The sequence below is a fragment of the Pipistrellus kuhlii genome, unplaced genomic scaffold (genome assembly GCF_014108245.1).
Source record: "Pipistrellus kuhlii isolate mPipKuh1 unplaced genomic scaffold, mPipKuh1.p scaffold_m20_p_13, whole genome shotgun sequence".
In the NCBI taxonomy this organism is placed as follows: Eukaryota; Metazoa; Chordata; class Mammalia; order Chiroptera; family Vespertilionidae; genus Pipistrellus; species Pipistrellus kuhlii.
In genome coordinates, this window is record NW_023425438.1 from 47160693 (window position 1) to 47178205 (window position 17513).

The following is a 17513-nucleotide window of genomic DNA, read 5'->3' on the forward strand; positions in this document are numbered from 1 at the left end:
CTGGCTGTAAATTGCTCAAATTGTCTAGCTTTGTTTAACTATTTGGCCAATTTCCCTTATTTCACTTGTCAAGGAATTTTCCTATCCTTATCTTCTCATCCTGCCTCAATCACATTTGAAGTAGCATGATCATATTATATTTACGCTTTGAAAGAATAACTGCCGAAATCAGTTTGGCTCAGTGGATAGAGCGTCCGCCTGTGGACTGAAAGGTCCCAGGTTTGATTCTGGTCAAGGGCATGTACCTTGGTTGCAGGCACATCCCAATAAGGGGTGTGCAAGAGGCAGCTTATGGATGATTTTCTCTCATCAATGTTTCTAACTCTCTATCCCTCTCACTTCCTCTCTGTAAAAAGTCAATAAAATATATTTTTTTTTAAAAAGAAAGAATAACTTTGACAGCAATGTGAAGGATGAACTTGGACAGGTGTAAGATAAAAAAAGACATTTCAAACAAGAGATTGAAGGTGTGACCTAAAGTAGTGGTAGTAGTAGTGATGCAAGGATGGTGTAGAACAAAGTTATGTAGGTGACACACAGAAAGGGCCCAATAAATAAATTAGATTTCAGGAAATACGGGTCTAGAATTATTTCCCAGCCACAAAACAATGACCATTTTGCACTAAACTAGATACCCTTTTGGAGTGAAATCAAAGTGATGACATTTAGAAGAAAGGCAGTAGGACAAGAACAGAACCTCGAGGAACACCAAGATTTAAGGAAAAGAGGAATCATCTAAGGAGCCTGAAACATTCGAATAGAAACCTTGTTCACCAATGTGTCACTAACGTCTAGCACTCTGCCTAGCAAAAAACTGAAAAAAATGAATAAATATTGGTGGGTTAATAAACTGATCGAATAAGGAATACTTGTCCCAGAAACATAACCTGAACTGAGTCATGAAGGACAGTCATTTTGTAGACAAGAAACTAATGATGTGCTTAACTAACCGCTCCAGAGACATTACAGTAACTTCACAAACGCTGGCTAATTACCGAGAAGACTGGCGGAGGGTAACGGTGCACCGTGGGAATACCATGCGGCTCCGAGCAAACTCATTCGCAGCCCCACCAACTCTCAACAGTGCGCGCCAGCCCCAGACGTTCTCGGAACTACGGGTCCCGGCAGGCCACGCGCCCGACAACCCAGGGCTCAGCAGATAAACTGGGCGCAAGTCATTTCGGGAGTAGTAGTTTATAAAGGCGCCAACCTCAAGAGACAAGATGCGCACGCTTCCCACCAACTACTTACTTGAGTTCTTCGGCCGAATACATCCCGAAAGAAATGCCCTGCAGCCGCCGCCAGGGCACGTTCTTTGAGACCAACATCCTCCAGGTCAGTTTCGAGTTCTGACACCCAGAGAGAAGTTCCAGTCACCCCGGTAGATTCCCAACACAGCTACGAGCCCACTGCCACCATGTGACTAAAACTGCGCTTGCGCACGAGAAAGGCTCGCTGGGAGGAGATTTACCTGGACGAGACCATTCCCTCTCTAGGGGTGGGGGGGGGAGGTACTTTCATGACTCTCACTAGCCCTCTTATTTTGAAAACGATCGAATGTATATACCACTAGAATTATCCCTTTAGAAAAATTTAATTGCAGGTGAGGCGTATTGAGCCTTCACTTCCGTAGCTAAGTGTTTCAAACCAAGATCTTGTTACCTCTATTATGTTTGCTTTCGTCTTGTTCGGTCTCAGCCAATAGCCGGGCTATTCCGGTCCGCCTTCCTCCCCCCCCCCCCCCCCTCGGTGATCCATTAGGTGGAACACATGCTTTCCCAACATGCAATGCGAAGGAAGCGAAGATGGCGGCGGCGGCCTCGGCGCGCTGGCTGAGGGTCCGCTGCAGGCTTTCCCTGCCGCTGACGGGTCGGTGGATAGGTGCATGTGAACCGGCCCCTAGATGCAGGTAAGAGAGGCTTGAGGAACCCTGAGGTGCCAACCTAATCCTGTGTGTACCCTTCCCCCGTCCTTGTGGAACGAGGCACGATGCAGTGGAATGCGCGTGCGCCCTCGTAGCCGCGTGCTTGGGGAAAAGATCAAAACGCATTTATGAGGGAGATATTGATGGGTTGGCTGGCCCACCCAGGAGTATAACTGCAGGACAGACTAGAATCCTTCTGTCGCGGAGCCAACATTCTAGTTAGTATGCCTGTTAGCAATCTCATTCCAAATTAAAAAAACAAACTATGATTTGGTTTCCTTTTCACGCAACCAGTAGAAACGGAGAAATCTTTAAGACTTTTTCAAGTTGAAGGTAGCTTACGAGCTCTACCTTTTCTGTTTCTCTCCTGCCTGCTGTGCTTTAGGACCTCACAGACTGTTCACCTTGACAAGACTCAGTGCTCTGTGTGCTCTAATGTCATTAAAAAACAAACAAAAAAAACACCCATGATTTGCAAGAGTTGATCCTTAGCAAAAATAGTATTTTTTTTTTTAATGCCTCGGCCCACGCAATGGAAGGGTCTCTGGGTTTGCTAAGGGTCAAGGGCTGGTACCCGGTTGCAGGTTCTGTCATCAGATAACCACAGGGTCCGGCTGCCTGTCACTACTTCAGCCAGTTAAACAGACAGGGTAGGGTTGAATCATATGAGGGTTTATTCCAATAATGCCAGCAGTATGAGAGCGGCAGGTCATCCGCAAAAATTTATTCTGCACCCCACCGTCAGCTAACTGCCAAGATGAGTCAAGATTGTGTAGGGAAGTAGGAATTGCAGGTGTGGGAAAGTGGGCATGGGATAATCATTACAGGTTACAAGTCATCCGGGTGTGGGGAGTCAGTGAGAGCAGGTGCCTTGGGACCACATTACAGAAATAGGGGCTAGGTTGTAAAGAGCAGGTGCCTCCAGGACTGTGTAAATCTTTCCACAAAGATAGACAGGAAGGAGGAGGGACTGCATTTCCATGTTAGCTCCCATGTCCCGGGTCGTACAACTCTCACCGAGGTTAGAATGTGCTTTCTCTAATCAGAAGAAAAACAATCACGGTTAACAGAGCATGATTAATATTTCTTATAATTATAGTTAATTTCTAATCTGTTTCTGCCCCCTAACAATTCCATGCACAACCACATGCAACCACATCTTTCATAGATGTTTCTCTCTCGCAGCGGGAAAGCTATCCCCTGGTGAGGATTAACAACCAAAAGAGAAAAAAGATGTCTGAGACCAGACGCCAGTAGAGGAAGTTATTTTCCAATCACATCTTGACAATTTTCTGAATGGTACCATTCCGTATACAAGATAATGCACATAATCTGTTTGGCCTATTGATTGTTCTTTAGTGTGAAAATTTTATAGCTCTGTCATGGGTCAATGGTTATACGTTTTGAATTTTAAAGCAGTTCCAAGTTTAAATTAGGACATACATATTTGATTTGGTCCTTTCCTGATTGTTGAAGTGGATTGACATTATGCAAATAACTTCATAATTGCTTTAGGTGGATAGACTTTTCATTATTATTAGGACATTATCCATATAAAATTTGCTCATTATCTTGTCCTTCTTAACTTTAGTGTTTTAGATTTCTAAAGTTGGGAGTCCTTTATTTCAGATCAGCTGTTCAATTGTTCAAGTGCTAAAATTTTTCTTTTTTCCCTGACTTTATTTTATTTAATGTGATTATCGCATTTAAAAAATTTGTGCCCATATCTTATATCTGTTTTGTAATGGTTTTGAATGTGGTGTTGAGGTCGTCTTCTCAGTGTACATTTGGCATGAATTATCTCACTTTGATCGTGAAAATTGTAAAATTTGGGTGCAAAGTACACATAGATGGAGGTGGGGTGGGAACTCCATTAACGATTATTAATTTTAGTGCTTTTACTTTTTTGCAGATTTTGTTCTGGAAGTGCAGCCCTCCCAAAGGTTGAAGGAACTGATGTAACAGGTATATAGAAATATATTGAAATAATTCCATTTGTATATTAACACATTGTACTTCTCCATAGTACTAGTATTGGGAAATTGATTCACTGTTTTACTTTTCATATTAAGGGATTGAAGAAGTGGTCATTCCAAAAAGGAAAACTTGGTGAGTATTTAGTCAGTGCTTATTCATCAAGAGGTTGACTGCTTATTACGAGCAAAACATTGGTAAGTAAAGGATTCAGTGAGAGCAATGGAGAGCATTCTTGGGAAGAGAACAATTGAGGAAGGAAAAACTTGGAAGTTTAGAAAAAAATAAAACAGGAATGAAAACTTAATTAAAAGACTTTCTGAACAGAGTTCAGGTTAATGTTTACATAACAGTGAGTAATCATGGAAATAATTTCTTTAGAATAATTTTTTAAGGAGATTCTCATGGTTGGGAGAGCAGACAAAAATATTATCTTTATGGTCTTCAATAAGTTAAAATAAAATAAATGATGCAAATTGCAAAATTTAGCTTTTTTAACTCTTAGATCCTTTAGCAAATTGCCTTGCTTATTCAGGATTTGTTGAATACATAACTAAAACATCTTCACAAAAATTCTTATAGTAAAGACACTATTGAATGTGTTTAAAAGCTCCCTAAAAAACCAAGTCTTTCCTGAGTATGACCTGAAGACTAAAGTTAACAAAAAAATAAAATCCTAGCTGGTTAGGCTCAGTGGATAGAGCATTGGCCTGAGGACTGAAGGGTCCTGGGTTTGATCCTGGTCAAGGGCACGTACCTTGGTTACAGGTTCCTCCCTGGCCTGGGCCCTCGTCGAGGCTTGTGCAGGAGGCAACCACTTGATGTGTTTCTCTCACATTGCTGTTTCCGTCTTTCTTCCGCTCTCCCTAAAAATCACTGGAAAAGATCCTCAGATGAGGATTAACAACAACAAAAACAACCTTCTTAATAAATTACAAAAGTATTAATGGTTATTGCCAAAAGGTGTCTGGGATAAATAAAACATGCAGAAGGAAACACGATTTTTAGTAATCACACTTCTCAGAGGCAAATTATTTTCATCTCTGTACTACAGTAAAATGTGGGTAATGATAGTACCTACCTCAAAGGATTAAATAAGCATTCGATTAATGCCTGCCATATTGTCAGAGCTCTGTAGGTGATAGCTGTTATTTTAAAGTGTATGACATTTTTTATATAAATTATATATATGCATTTAGTTTAGTAGAATTGATTTGGTAAATGTTTTATTTTATACTCTGCTTTTAATTTTTAATTACTAATAGTATTTTATTATATTGAGGTTTATTTCTGTCTTCCCTGGCATGAGAATCAGAACCAAAATAAGAGTAGAAATAAACATATCCACGGATGAGTCATTTTCCTGAATAACATTCAAGTTCAAAGCATTTTATCAGCCTCTATCCCTGAAGAAGCTACTTCAGGGAATACAAAAAGGAGTTTTTGGAGGATATGCTCAGATAGCTTATAATCTAGTCCAATCTTCTGCACAGTTATACTTTATTTCTTATGCTCATTACATGTGTACATAACTTATGCACATGATGAAAGGCAATACAGGATATGATATAAATCAAGAGTGGTTGTATTGCAATAACCATGGTGAGTTTTTTGAAAAGTGTAGAAATTTATCTGTACCTTAAAATGGATTAGCATCAGAGTAACTAAGAATTTTATTTATAAAGCATATTCTTACAAGTAATTCTCATGAGCCCTAAACTATGAGACTCTCAAATACAGAAAAGATGATCATATCATGTGGTGGGAAGAGGCCAAGCAGGCAGGCCTGGGAAATGCTCTGTTAGAACAGGGAAGTAAGAGTTGATGCAGATCAGCAAACAGGCCATTTTTTTATAGCTCATGAGCCAAGAACGGTTTTTTACTTTTTTTATAGTTAAGTCAAAAGAAGACTATTTTAGCCCTGGCAGGTACGGTTCAGTGGTAGAGAGTCAGCTTGTGCACCAAAGGGTCTCAGGTTCGATTCCTGGTCAAGGGCATATACCTGGGTTGCAGGGTTGCTCTGAGCCAATTGCATGCTGGAGGCAGCCAATCCATGTTTCTGTTTTCCTCCCTTAGCCCTCCCTTCACTCTAAAAATCAATGGAAAAAAGTATCTTCAGTTGAGGATTAACAAAGAGAAGAAGACTTATTACATGTGAAAATTACATAAATTCAAATTTCAGTGTCAATTAAAAAATTTTGGGGCCACCTCACTCATTTGTTAATATATGGTCTGTGGTACCATTGATGCTACACTGGCAGAACTGAATAGTTGTAACAGAGTCCCTGTAGCCAATAGGCCTAAAATATTTACTATCTGTCCCTTTGCAAAAAAGAAGAAGAAAAAAAAAAGATTGATGGAGATTCTCTGATAGAGTCTCTGAACTGATGCTTTTAGACCTGGAAGAAGCCATAAGGACTACACGTTACTTTTGCTTTATTTTGGAGGTGAAACGTGATTGGAGGCTATGATTTCCCAGATGGCTCAGGTGCCACAGTAAACCCTGACAAATTGTAGTCATTGTGAGCTTACATAAAGAACGTGACACGATAAAGGTAGTGTTCTGAACATCTGAATTGTATAGTTATTTTAGGGCTAGCAGGGAGCCCACTTATGATCAACATATAGGTTACTAGGCTCATGAAAGGATGTGGAGAAATGGGTGCTCAAGTTTGTTGATGGGCAGTCAGCGTATATAGTTGGAACAGTGCTGTGGCGGGAAAGTTGCCAGAATCACAATTTGAAATGTGTATACCTTCCAGGTTAGACATTCTAGAGCAGTGTTTCCAAACTTTTGACATGTGTGGACCCCTTCTATAATTTTCGTAATGCTGAGTACTCCTCATACTCATGAGAACGTAGAATTAGGCGCAGCTAAGCCCGGTGCAGTGCATATCCCCACCAAACTCCAGTGCAACGCGTACCCCACCAAACTTCCCGTACCCCTGGGGGTACGCGTACCACACTTTGGGAAACACTGTTCTAGAGGAACACTAGAATATACACTCAGAGACATGGATGAGAAAGTTCTTTATAACTTGAGAATAATATCAAGTTGGGCCAGCCCAAGTGCCCATCAATAACTAGGTAGATAATAAAAGTAGTTATTGTACAATGTAACATTTAAAATATTTTTATTAATTTGGGGGAGAGAGGGAGAGAAATATCAGTGATGGGAAAGTGCCTCCCACACACCCCCTACGAAGGTCGAGCCTACAGCCCGGGCTTGTGCCCTGACAGGGAATTGAACCTGTGACCTCCTGATTCATAGGTCCATGCTGAACCACTGAGCCAGGAAGGCTGGGCTACAATGTAACATTTAAAGAAATTAGTTTTCTATGTAGTAACATGTATAATACGGTCAAACTTAGAAAGCATATATACAAAATGATAGTGTATGTTTTTTATGGTGATATGTATATGTAAAAATACTAACTACAAATTCAGAGTGGAGTAGGAAAGGATTACAAGGTGATACCAAACACTTTAGTATAACCTGTAATGTTCTAACTTATTTCTTAAGGACAATGTATGCATTGAGATTGTTTAAAATAACCCTTTAAAAAAGAGAACTACTCCAGCAGGTATTGCTCAGTGGTTGAGAGTTGACCTATGAACCAGGAGGTCACAGTTCGATTTCCAGTCAGGGCATGTGCCTGGGTTTCAGGCTCAATGCCCAGGTTTCAGGCTTGATCCCCAGTAGGGGGCATGCAGGATGCAGCCAATCAATAATTCTCTCATGCTTCTATCTCCCTCTTCTCTGAAATCAAAATATTTAAAAAAGAGAAAGTAACTAGTGAGTAATCTGAATGTCATGAAGTATGTTATTTAGTATGTTATGAAGACTGCTCTATTATAAGACTGAATTGTGCAAATTTTGTTAGGGAATGCTCAAAGGTGAGAGAATATCTTTGTCTTTTACTAAAATTACATAAATGTGACTTTTAAAAATCTTTTTAAAAAATGGGTATTATATATCTACATCAGGGAATTACTCTGCCTTGATATAATATAAGACTTCCTGTACTTTCATTTTCAGATGACTTCTATTAAGTTTTTATTATTATTATTATTATTATTGTGTTTTTTTAAATATATTTTTGGTTTATTGAATTTTACTCTTTCCCCTTTGGAAATGCAACACACAAAATCTAACAAAAGTTGTAAAATTTTTCAAACCAAATTATCTTGTCAGTTATTCTGATGAAATCTTCTTTTCCAGTAGTTGAGTAAAGGTCTGTACCCACAGGTACAGTGGGCAGTGGCCTGACATTCTTATAAAGGTTCTGTAGTTGAGACATTAATTCTAAATTAGAAGGGTGCATCCGAATCGGCTGGGAATTCAGTAGTAATGCATGTGACAGTTCTCCATGGAACGTGGAGGTTTTGATTCGGTAGATCTTGAGTACGGCATGTGGTTTATTCTCATATTTAGCTGAATTAAGAGCCGCCAGTTCAGATAATGAAGACAAGAGCAGTCCAGGATGCTACAGTGAATATCCGAGGGGAGGAGATAAGATACAGGAAAGAGTAGGGTACTGTCTTAAGAGATGAGGGTGGAAATCCCTAACCCTGGGTGATGGTTTTAGGGTAGGTAGGTACAAACGGTAGGCAAAGCATGGTGCTAACCACCTTTAGGCAAAAGAACTAGACAGCTTTCTCTCGTTATTCTAGTGATCTTGAGATGTAAGAACTGGCTTTAGTGAGACCTGAACTTGGTTGTTGATCAGCTCATTCTGAGAGTAGAATCACGTGTTCATTTTGTGAGTGTGAAAACCATGGTGAGGGTTAACTTGCGGTTCTCATTCTTAGGGATAAAGTGGCCGTTCTGCAGGCTCTTGCATCCACAGTAAACAGGGTAAGTAGGACTTGGAGGTTTCTGTGTCTAACTCTGCTAATATCACATTTAATGCTTACACCTCTTGTTATTCACGATTAAACTTTTATGGATCTAGAAAGTTTCTTAGAAACTACCTAATCTAGTCTCTTTATGTAACAAAGAGGAATACAAAGCTTTTAAATTTTCTGACTCAGGGCTGGTTGGGATGTTAAAGCCTGGACATAGTTTCATGTCTTTTGTTTCCAAACTTAGTGTTTTTGTGCTGCACCAGTGATCGTTAAACCTGACCCTCTGAAGAGCTTGTTGAAATGCATGTAGCTGGGGGATGGTTTGGGATGATGCTATAATGCAAGTGAACGGTACCAGCCAAACAACTGTACCTGCTGCTGGAAACAGTGATCACCAATGTGGGCCCTGAAGCCACAGCCACCAGCTTGTGATCTTCATCACAAAGTTGCTTTATCTCTTGATGCTTCTGTTCCCTTTTCTGTAAAATGAGGATCCGTTATAGCACCAAACCTCAAGGTTTTGGTGGGAAATAAATTAGTGTATGTGAAAGGGTTTAGAGCAGTGCCTAGCACAAAGGAAATGCTCAATAAATGCTAGCTATTCTTACTACAACTATCTTAGTGGTTTTTCAATAATTGCTCTGATGACAATTTAAGAATGGAGCTGGCAGTCTAGTAGAGAAACAAACCTTGGTAAAGGCCTCTCAAATGGAACTTGAATGAATGTAATTTTCATTAGCTGGAAACTATACTTTTCATTCCAACTATGGGAAATGTCTAAAGTAATTAAGTCCTTTCTTATGTCACAATTTCTGTGACCACTGACCCTCCTTAAGGTCGTTTACATAGAGTGTAAAACAACAATACTCCCTTTTGATAACAGACTCAGATCTTAAATAGTTGTTGTTTAAGCAGTTGTGGGGGTTTGAAGAATTATTTGCTTTAATTGTGTGTAAGGAGAACATGTCTTATAGAGCTGAGAGACCATTAGTCCGTTTCTCTCTCTCTCTCTCTCTCTCTCTGTCTACATACACACGCACGCGCACACGTACAAATACAAATCTACAGACGTATTATTACGTTGTTTTACATGTATAACTGAGATTTATTTTCTAGACTCTTTGGGCATTAATGAAACTCACAGGGTCAGGTCCTCCTCGTAAAAAATCTAGCTAAAGGGACCTCGGCGTCTTCTCCACAGGATGTCACAGCTGCCCCTTACGCGTTTCTGGATGATCCTTACCTCACACCGACCTCCTCTGTGGAATCGGTGAGTGTTTTACTTCCCGGTGCGTTTTCTAGTGTCATGTTTTATCTTGCTGGTTTCAGTACAAGTAACTTAGCTGTAAAAATCTAAATTGGTAAACTTTTTGAATCCTTTACTACACTAAAAAAGTTTTATTTAGAGACTAGCTGGTTGGGGCGGGGTATTTAGGCTGTTTCACTCTGGAGCAGTCCACTCAGTTGAATGCATTGTTTTCATGTGCTTCGGTATGTATATAAGACATGACCTGAAATCGTCACTCTCAGCAGAGGTGGATGTGTATTATGTAATTTAACTTCTAATTGGGATTCAGTGTATTGATGCATTCCTTCTTAAGGAGGAGAATAATAAGTCTTACTAAGGATGTGACTTTGATCTCTTGAATCTAAATTACAATTTATATCTGAGTTGTTGTTTTTTCTTTATATAGCGTTCATTTTTATTGGCCAAGAAGTCTGGGGAGAATGCAGCCAAGTTTATTATTAATTCACATCCCAAATATTTTCAGAAAGACATAGCTGAACCTCACATACCGGTAAGGAGAGGTAATTGCGATTTTCAGATAATACTATATAAATATAAATTTAACCAAGCTCTTATGGCCAACATTGAGCATCTACCCCCTGGTGGTCAGTGCGCATCATAGTGACTGGTAGTTCCACCATCAGGCCAAAACCGGCTCTCCAACATCCCCCGAGGGGTCCCGGATTTCGAGAGGGCCTAGACACCATGCTGAGGGACCCCACTGATGCACTATCAGGGCCAGGGAGGGACAACGGAGGTTGGCCAGCCAAGGAGGGAGCGCAGGAGGGCTCCAGGGCATGTATGGTCTATTTCACTCAGTCCTGATAGGCTGGACCCCAGCAGCAAGCTAACCTACCGGTCGGAGCATCTACCCCCTGGGTCAGTGCATGTCATAGCAAGCAGTGAAGTGGCCTTAGAATATCAATAGCATATTATGGCCGGAACTGGTCTGGCTCAATGGATGGAGCGTCGGCTTGGGGACTGAAGGGTCCCGGGTTCGATTCCAGTCAAGGGCATGTACCTTGGTTGTGGGTATATCCCCAGTAGGGGTGTGCAAGAGGCAGCTGATCGATGACTCTCTCATCGATGTTTCTAACTCTCTATCTCTCTCCCTTCTTCTCTATAAAAAATCAATAAAATATATTTTTTTAAAAATCAATAGCATATTATGTTTTGGTTGAACGGATAACTGGACACTTAGCATATTAGGCTTTTATTATGTAGGATTTGCTTTCTCCATTAGTTTGTGAGCACCTTGACGATAGAGAATGACTGCCATTTCTATATCCTCAATATCGGATATATTGGGTAGATATAGTAGGCGGAAAGTGGTTGGCATTCAATAAGTATTTGAATAAGTTACTGAGTGAGGTTAAATCAGCATGCCCTGGTGATATTAAAAGTTTAAAGTAAAAGAAAGCATAAAGGGTGAAAGGTTTCTGAACTTGGACACTTAACCAAGACTGGGAGGAAAGGCCTGGCTGGGGTGGCTTAGTGGATTGAGTGTCGTCCCAGGGAGAGATCTGGGTTTGATTCCCAGTTAGGGCACATGCCTGGGCTGCAGGCTCCATCCACAGTAGGGGGCATGCAGGGGGCAGCCAATCAATGATTCTCTCTTATCATTGATGTTTCTATCTCTTCCTCTCAATTCCTTTCTGAAATCAATAAAAACGCCTATATTTTTAAAAATGTTTGGGAAGAGAGGAGATGGGATAGTTTAGCAGGGGGATATAATAAATTCAGCTCATTGGGAAATTTAGTTCAAGTAGAATTCTTTGGATATGAATGAGATATTTATGTTTGTGTGCTTTTTAAAGATTTCTTCTCAAGCTAGCAGACAGCTAAATAGTCTTGTTTTCTGAACTGAAGAGGATTTTTTAAATAATTTTTTAAAGTTGCATTCCCTGCCAAAACTGGTTTGGCTCAGTGGATAGAGCGTCAGCCTACGGACTAAAGAGTCCCAGGTTCGATTTTGGTCAAGGGCATGTACCTTGGTTGCGGGCACATCTCCAGTAGGGGGTGTGCAGGAGGCAGCTGATCGATGATCCTCTCTCATCGATGTTTCTAACTCTATCCCTCTCTCTTCCTCTCTGTAAGAAATCAATTAAAATATATATATATATATATATATATATATATATATATATAGTTGCATTCCCTGCAAAGACATTCATGTTATAATGATATAAATAATATTTGGTGCATGAAATGTGAATTTCAGTGACTTCTTTTTAAATATATTTTATTGATTTTTTTTTAACAGAGAGGAAGACAGAGAGAGATAGAGAATTAGAAACAGCTGCCTCCTGCACACCTCCTACTGGGGATGTGCCCACAACCAAGCTACATGCCCTTGACTGGAATCGAATCTGGGACCTTTCAGTCTGCAGACCGACACTCTATCCACTGAGCCAAACCGATTTCGGCTCAGTGACATTTTATTTCTGTGTGTTGGTGATAAAAATGTTGTCCTACTTTATTGTCCTTTCACCTGCACCTGTTTGTAGTAATTTCAGTATCTTGTTTTCCTAGTGTTTGATGCCTGAGTGCTTTGAACCTCAACTTGAAGATGTAAGTGAAGCTGCCCTAAAGGAGCGAATCAAGCTAAAAAAAGTCAAAGCTTCGGTGGACATGTTTGATCAACTCTTGCAAGCAGGTGACTAGGTTCATGGAAAGCTCCCCTAGCAGCAGTCACACAGTTCCAGGAGTTGTGAGTGAAATTTGCAGGGGTTATTGTGCTGCTTGATGGCATTGTTTATACAATATTTTTAATAATTTAGTAAATAATATTTCAAGTTCAGCTTTAGCTTCACTTTAAAATTATAGGCGAGAGAGAGTTGCGGCTTCGTTAGTTTTTGTGCACTTGTGCTGTATCATAGGTAGAGAATTGATGCTAGTATTTATGGGCAAATATTTCAGGTAGGGCCTGGATCCAAATGGAATGGTTCCGAACCAGGTGACAACAATTTAGTTAAAAACCATGAGCTAGTTTCTCTGGGGATATGAGTACATAAAACAAGTGAGTACAGGGTCAAATTTCATCTTGTATCTTAATCTTTTAGTCAAACCATATGATTAATAGGAATTGTGTCCTTGTCTGTGTCATCCTAGGTGTTCAAGTTGATGGGAAGTGTATTCATTGTGAACATGGAGAATTCTAAAATAGGGCTCATAGAGAAAGTGAAAATTTTTAACCTAATGGGCTTTAGTTCTTTGATGTTTCAAGGTTTCTTTCCCTTTTTCTCTTCTACCCACAGGAACTACTGTATCTTTGGAAACAACTAATAGTCTCTTGGATTTACTATGTTACTATGGTGACCAAGAGCCCTCAGCTTACTATAATTTTCAACAAACGGAAAAATCAGAAGAGTTGGTAATGGCTTTTGGCAATAATTTTCTAAGTTTATTTTGGTAGTAACTCCTCAGTGTAAGGTGGTTCTTGTTTTATGTGTTAAGGTAGTAGAGATTTGTTCTTACCTGTGGTGAGGTACAGTAGCTTTAATAGAAATTGATGTGGAGGAAGGGAGAGATTTATTTATTTATTTTAAACATTTTATTTTATTTTTATTTTTTTTATTGATTTTACACAGAGAGGAATTGAGAGGGACAGAGAGTTAGAAACATCAATGAGAGAGAATCATCGATCAGCTGCCTCCTGCACACCCCCCACTGGGGATGTGCCCGCAACCAAGGTACATGCCCTTGACCAGAATCAAACCCGGGACCTTTCAGTCTGCAGGCCGATGCTCTACCACTGAGCCAAACCGGTCCTAGCGGAAGAGAGAGATTTAAACAATTATTTTAATCCTTCCTTTAAAATATTTTGACCTTGTGTACCACATGCAGACAAAGCTTTGACCAAAAATGTTTGAAAACCCCTATATTATCACTTACAGTACGGTGTGATATGTGGCAGACAGGAAAGACCCCCCCCCCCCCCTGGTCACAGCCCCCTCAAAAATTCCTACAGGAGTGGGCACGCTCTGCTGGGATTATGGAGCATAAGTGGGAAAGTAGGCTCAAAACAATACATATTCCATTTTTATTAAAAAGTTTTCATATACAGCCAAGACCGGTTTGGCTCAATGGATAGAGCGTCGGCTTGGGGACTGAAAGGTCCCGGGTTCGATTCCGGTCAAGGGCATGTACCTTGGTTGCGGGCATATCCCCAGTAGGGGGTGTGGAAGAGGCAGCTGATCGATGTCTATCTCTCATCGATGTTTCTAACTCTCTATCTCTCTCCCTTCCTCTCTGTACAAAATCAATAAAATATATTTTAAAAAAAAAAGTTTTCATATACATAAGGAGAAAATCAAATTAAGTGTTTTGGGATGATGGGACTCATGGGTATTTTTGTCTGTCTTTTCCAATTTTTATTCACTAAATGTGGAATTTTTATTTACACAACTAGAGGCCCGGTGCACGAAATTTGTGCACTCTGAGCGGAGGGTCCCTTAGCCCAACCTGCACCCTCTCGCAGTCCAGATGCCCTGCGATGGATCGTCCCTGCAGAGGGAAGTCCCACCCACCTGCCATTGCCTGCCTATTGGTGGCCTAGGCCTCCCTCTGCAGAGCGATCATGGGGTGATGGCAGGGCATCCCCTCTTCTCCCTCTCCCCTGACCAATTGCATCACATCCACTTTGGATGGCCTAGCGCCAGTGGGTGACATAGCATGGTTGTCCAGATGATCCTTCCACTGTTTGGCTGTTCGGTCGAGTTGCATATTAGGCTTTTATTATTATAGATAAGCCTTTTAAAGTGTATAGGCAGGGGTTGCAGTCATACCTTTTCTGCCAAGAGTATCTTTAGTCCCTTGAGCTGCCAGCTCTCTGCCTCTCTAGTCCCAGCTGCAGAGCCATTACTTACTATGTTGTTCTGACCAGCCTGCCTTGCTCCACATCAGCCTCCCCCAGAGCTTCGTTTATATCAAAAGACAAAATGTGGTCTTATAAAAACAGAATTTTAGCTGTGTGGGTTAGTATTAGACATTAGTTCCATGCCCAGATATGTCATGTTCTCTTGTTTTCACTTGAATAATGAACAGCGTTTCTGTATGGATCAAGCCAGACCTGGCCTCTGAGGAGTCAGACGTGTTGTTTCAGGATCCAGTGTCTGAGTCAGGGCCCCACCCAGCACACTGGGCTCACAGTTTCTCCAGGCTGTCCCTGCGTTAAAGGCCAGCTCTACTTTCATCTGTCAATGAGCTGACTTACGCTTAATAAATGCACATTTCTTAAACATTCACTGGGCTTCCTCCTCACCTTCTACTGGGTCAGTACTTCCTTCATTTTCTGAAGTTTTCTTAGCCTTCTTGATTTTGGGTAGTCTACCGAGGAGAATGCTTTTTGTTGTCATCTTTTGTTTTATTTTTATTGATAATGGTTCATTTCAGGAAGAGGCCACAGAGGAAAATACTGTGAAATCTAAGAAAAGGGCTGGCCAACAGTTTGGAGTTATTTGGAGGTATGTTGCACATCATTAGAATTTCTTTTCTTTTTTTTTCTTTTTTTAAAAATATTTTTTATTGATTTTTTTTTTTTTTTTTTTTTTTTTTTACAGAGAGGAAGGGGGAGGGATAGAGAGTTAGAAACATCGATGAAAGAGAAACATCAATCAGCTACCTTCTGCATATTCTCTAGTAGTGATGTGCCCGCAGCCAAGGTACATGCCCTTGACCAGAATCGAACCTGGGACCCTTCAGTCTGCAGGCCGATGCTCTATCTACTGAGCCAAACCGTTTAGTGCTAGAATTTCATATTACAGTTTTCTTTGGGACATGTTCCTATCACCCCCTGAAGAAGGTACGATCCTTTAATATTCTCTAGAATATAATTTCCTTTTAGGGGGCAATATAAATGTCCCAAGTGGTATTCATGTGTGCAGATTCATAAGATCTTGAACCAACAACACCATGTTCACACTTGGTTTCCCCCCCACTTAAGTCATATAACTTTCTCCGAGTATGGTTCCTTTGGTAGATTCATCAGTTGTTACTTGTACTGTACAATGGAGACCTCGGTGCTGAAAGATTTAGTATTTTTGTGTACATAAGAATACATGTATACCAGAATGTAGTTTAGCAATTCCAAACAAAAGGTGAATACCACTTAGCCACACAGTGGCTTTAAATTAACTAAATAGAAGTGTCTAAATAGCCATGGCCTGTGTGGCTCAGTTGGTTGGAGCCTTATCCTGTGCATCAAAGGGTTGCCAGTGGATTCCTGGTCAGGACACATACCAAGATTGCAGGCTCAAACCCCAGTAGGGGGCTTGCAGGAGGCAGACGATCAAGGTTCTGCTCTCACATTGATGCTTCTCTCTTCTCCCTTCCCTTCTCTCTACAAATCAGTTTAAAATTCTTTAGGGGAAAAAAAGTGTCTAAATAAAAGAACAGTATTTTATGTGACTGAAGAGAAGGAAAGCTACCATTAATGTCTAAAATCTCATTTGAAGTGATAAATAAAATTGCCGATTAAATTTCTTCATTAAACCGGTTTGGCTCAGTGGTAGAGCGTTGGTCTTCGGACTGAAAGGTCCCAGGTTCGATTCCGGTCAGGGGCATTTACATTGGTTGCGGGCACATCCCCGGTAGAGGGTGTGCAAGAGGCAGCTGGTTGATGTTTCTCTCTCATCGACGTTTCTAGCTCGTTCTCTCTCCCTTCCTCTCTGTAAAAATCAATAAAATATATTTTAAAAAATAAATAAAATAAAATAAATTTCTTCATTAGATTTTAATAATTTTTACATAGTAAAGTGTTTGGAATGACATCCTGGTTCAACTTCTGTTTTTTTGCGATTTCTAAGACATTGGTAAGAGGGTGGATTGAGGTACCGCTTAGTTTGTATAACATGGTACCTTTTTTATTTTTATATTTTTAAGAAAGAGTAGGTACACTGTAGAATATGACATATACAATAAAATGACTGAAAGGATTCAGGAAAAACGGCTTATTTCTGGTTGCCTGGGGCAACTTGTACTGATGGAGGACGGGGAAACTTCACTGTGGACCCCTGTACAGGTTGTCTTTTACCTTGAATACACAGTCACATGCCACTTAACGGTTTCGTCCTTGTGTGAACAATAAGGTGCTCTTCCTCACACAAGCCTCAGCAGTGCTGCCCCTCCTGAGATTGAATGTGCTAATCTCACAGGCAGCGTGGGAGCTTGTTCAATGCACGTGCCATGATGTCTGTAGGTGGTAGGATGTTTTCAGCTCTGTTATAATTTTTCAAGACTACTGTCATATGTGCGGTCTGTTGCTAACCAAAATGTTATTATCCAGCACATTGCTACATATTACTTATTCGTAAACATTCCTTTTCAGTCCTGGTTCTGCCATTTAACTGCAAAACCTTGGACAACTTAAGGTCCTTGAGCCTCAGGTTTTCTCATTTTCAAAATAATGATAACCACTTCGCTCTCTCTGGGTAGAAGAATTATTTGACCTATGCATAAAGTGCTCGCAGTGTCTGGAAC

General features: G+C 40.5%; 2 protein-coding genes across 10 annotated transcripts in view; one reads left to right on the forward strand and one right to left on the reverse strand.

The window, feature by feature from the left end:
* POLR1A (RNA polymerase I subunit A) overlaps positions 1-1432 on the reverse strand; it is a 70025-nt gene extending 68593 nt beyond the window's left edge. Inside the window, exon 1 of the mRNA XM_036435908.2 lies at positions 1252-1432. Coding sequence (XP_036291801.1) covers positions 1252-1328 — 77 coding nt within the window. The 5' untranslated portion in view covers positions 1329-1432. The remainder of the gene's footprint in view (positions 1-1251) is intronic.
* A 323-nt stretch (positions 1433-1755) lies between these two features.
* Positions 1756-17513, forward strand: part of PTCD3 (pentatricopeptide repeat domain 3) — a 29511-nt gene continuing 13753 nt past the window's right edge. For 6 of the 9 annotated variants that reach the window (XM_036435921.2, XM_036435927.2, XM_036435926.2 and 3 more), the window contains exons 1-9: positions 1756-1909; positions 3837-3889; positions 3997-4033; positions 8711-8756; positions 9948-10016; positions 10441-10545; positions 12567-12690; positions 13292-13407; positions 15429-15499. In XM_036435921.2, coding sequence (XP_036291814.1) covers positions 1806-1909; positions 3837-3889; positions 3997-4033; positions 8711-8756; positions 9948-10016; positions 10441-10545; positions 12567-12690; positions 13292-13407; positions 15429-15499 — 725 coding nt within the window. In that variant the 5' untranslated portion in view covers positions 1756-1805. Of the gene's footprint in view, positions 1910-3165; positions 3187-3836; positions 3890-3996; positions 4034-8710; positions 8757-9947; positions 10017-10440; positions 10556-12566; positions 12691-13291; positions 13408-15428; positions 15500-17513 lie in introns of those variants that run through there. The other 3 variants (XM_045580965.1, XM_036435929.2, XM_036435930.2) reach the window with 3 other exon arrangements.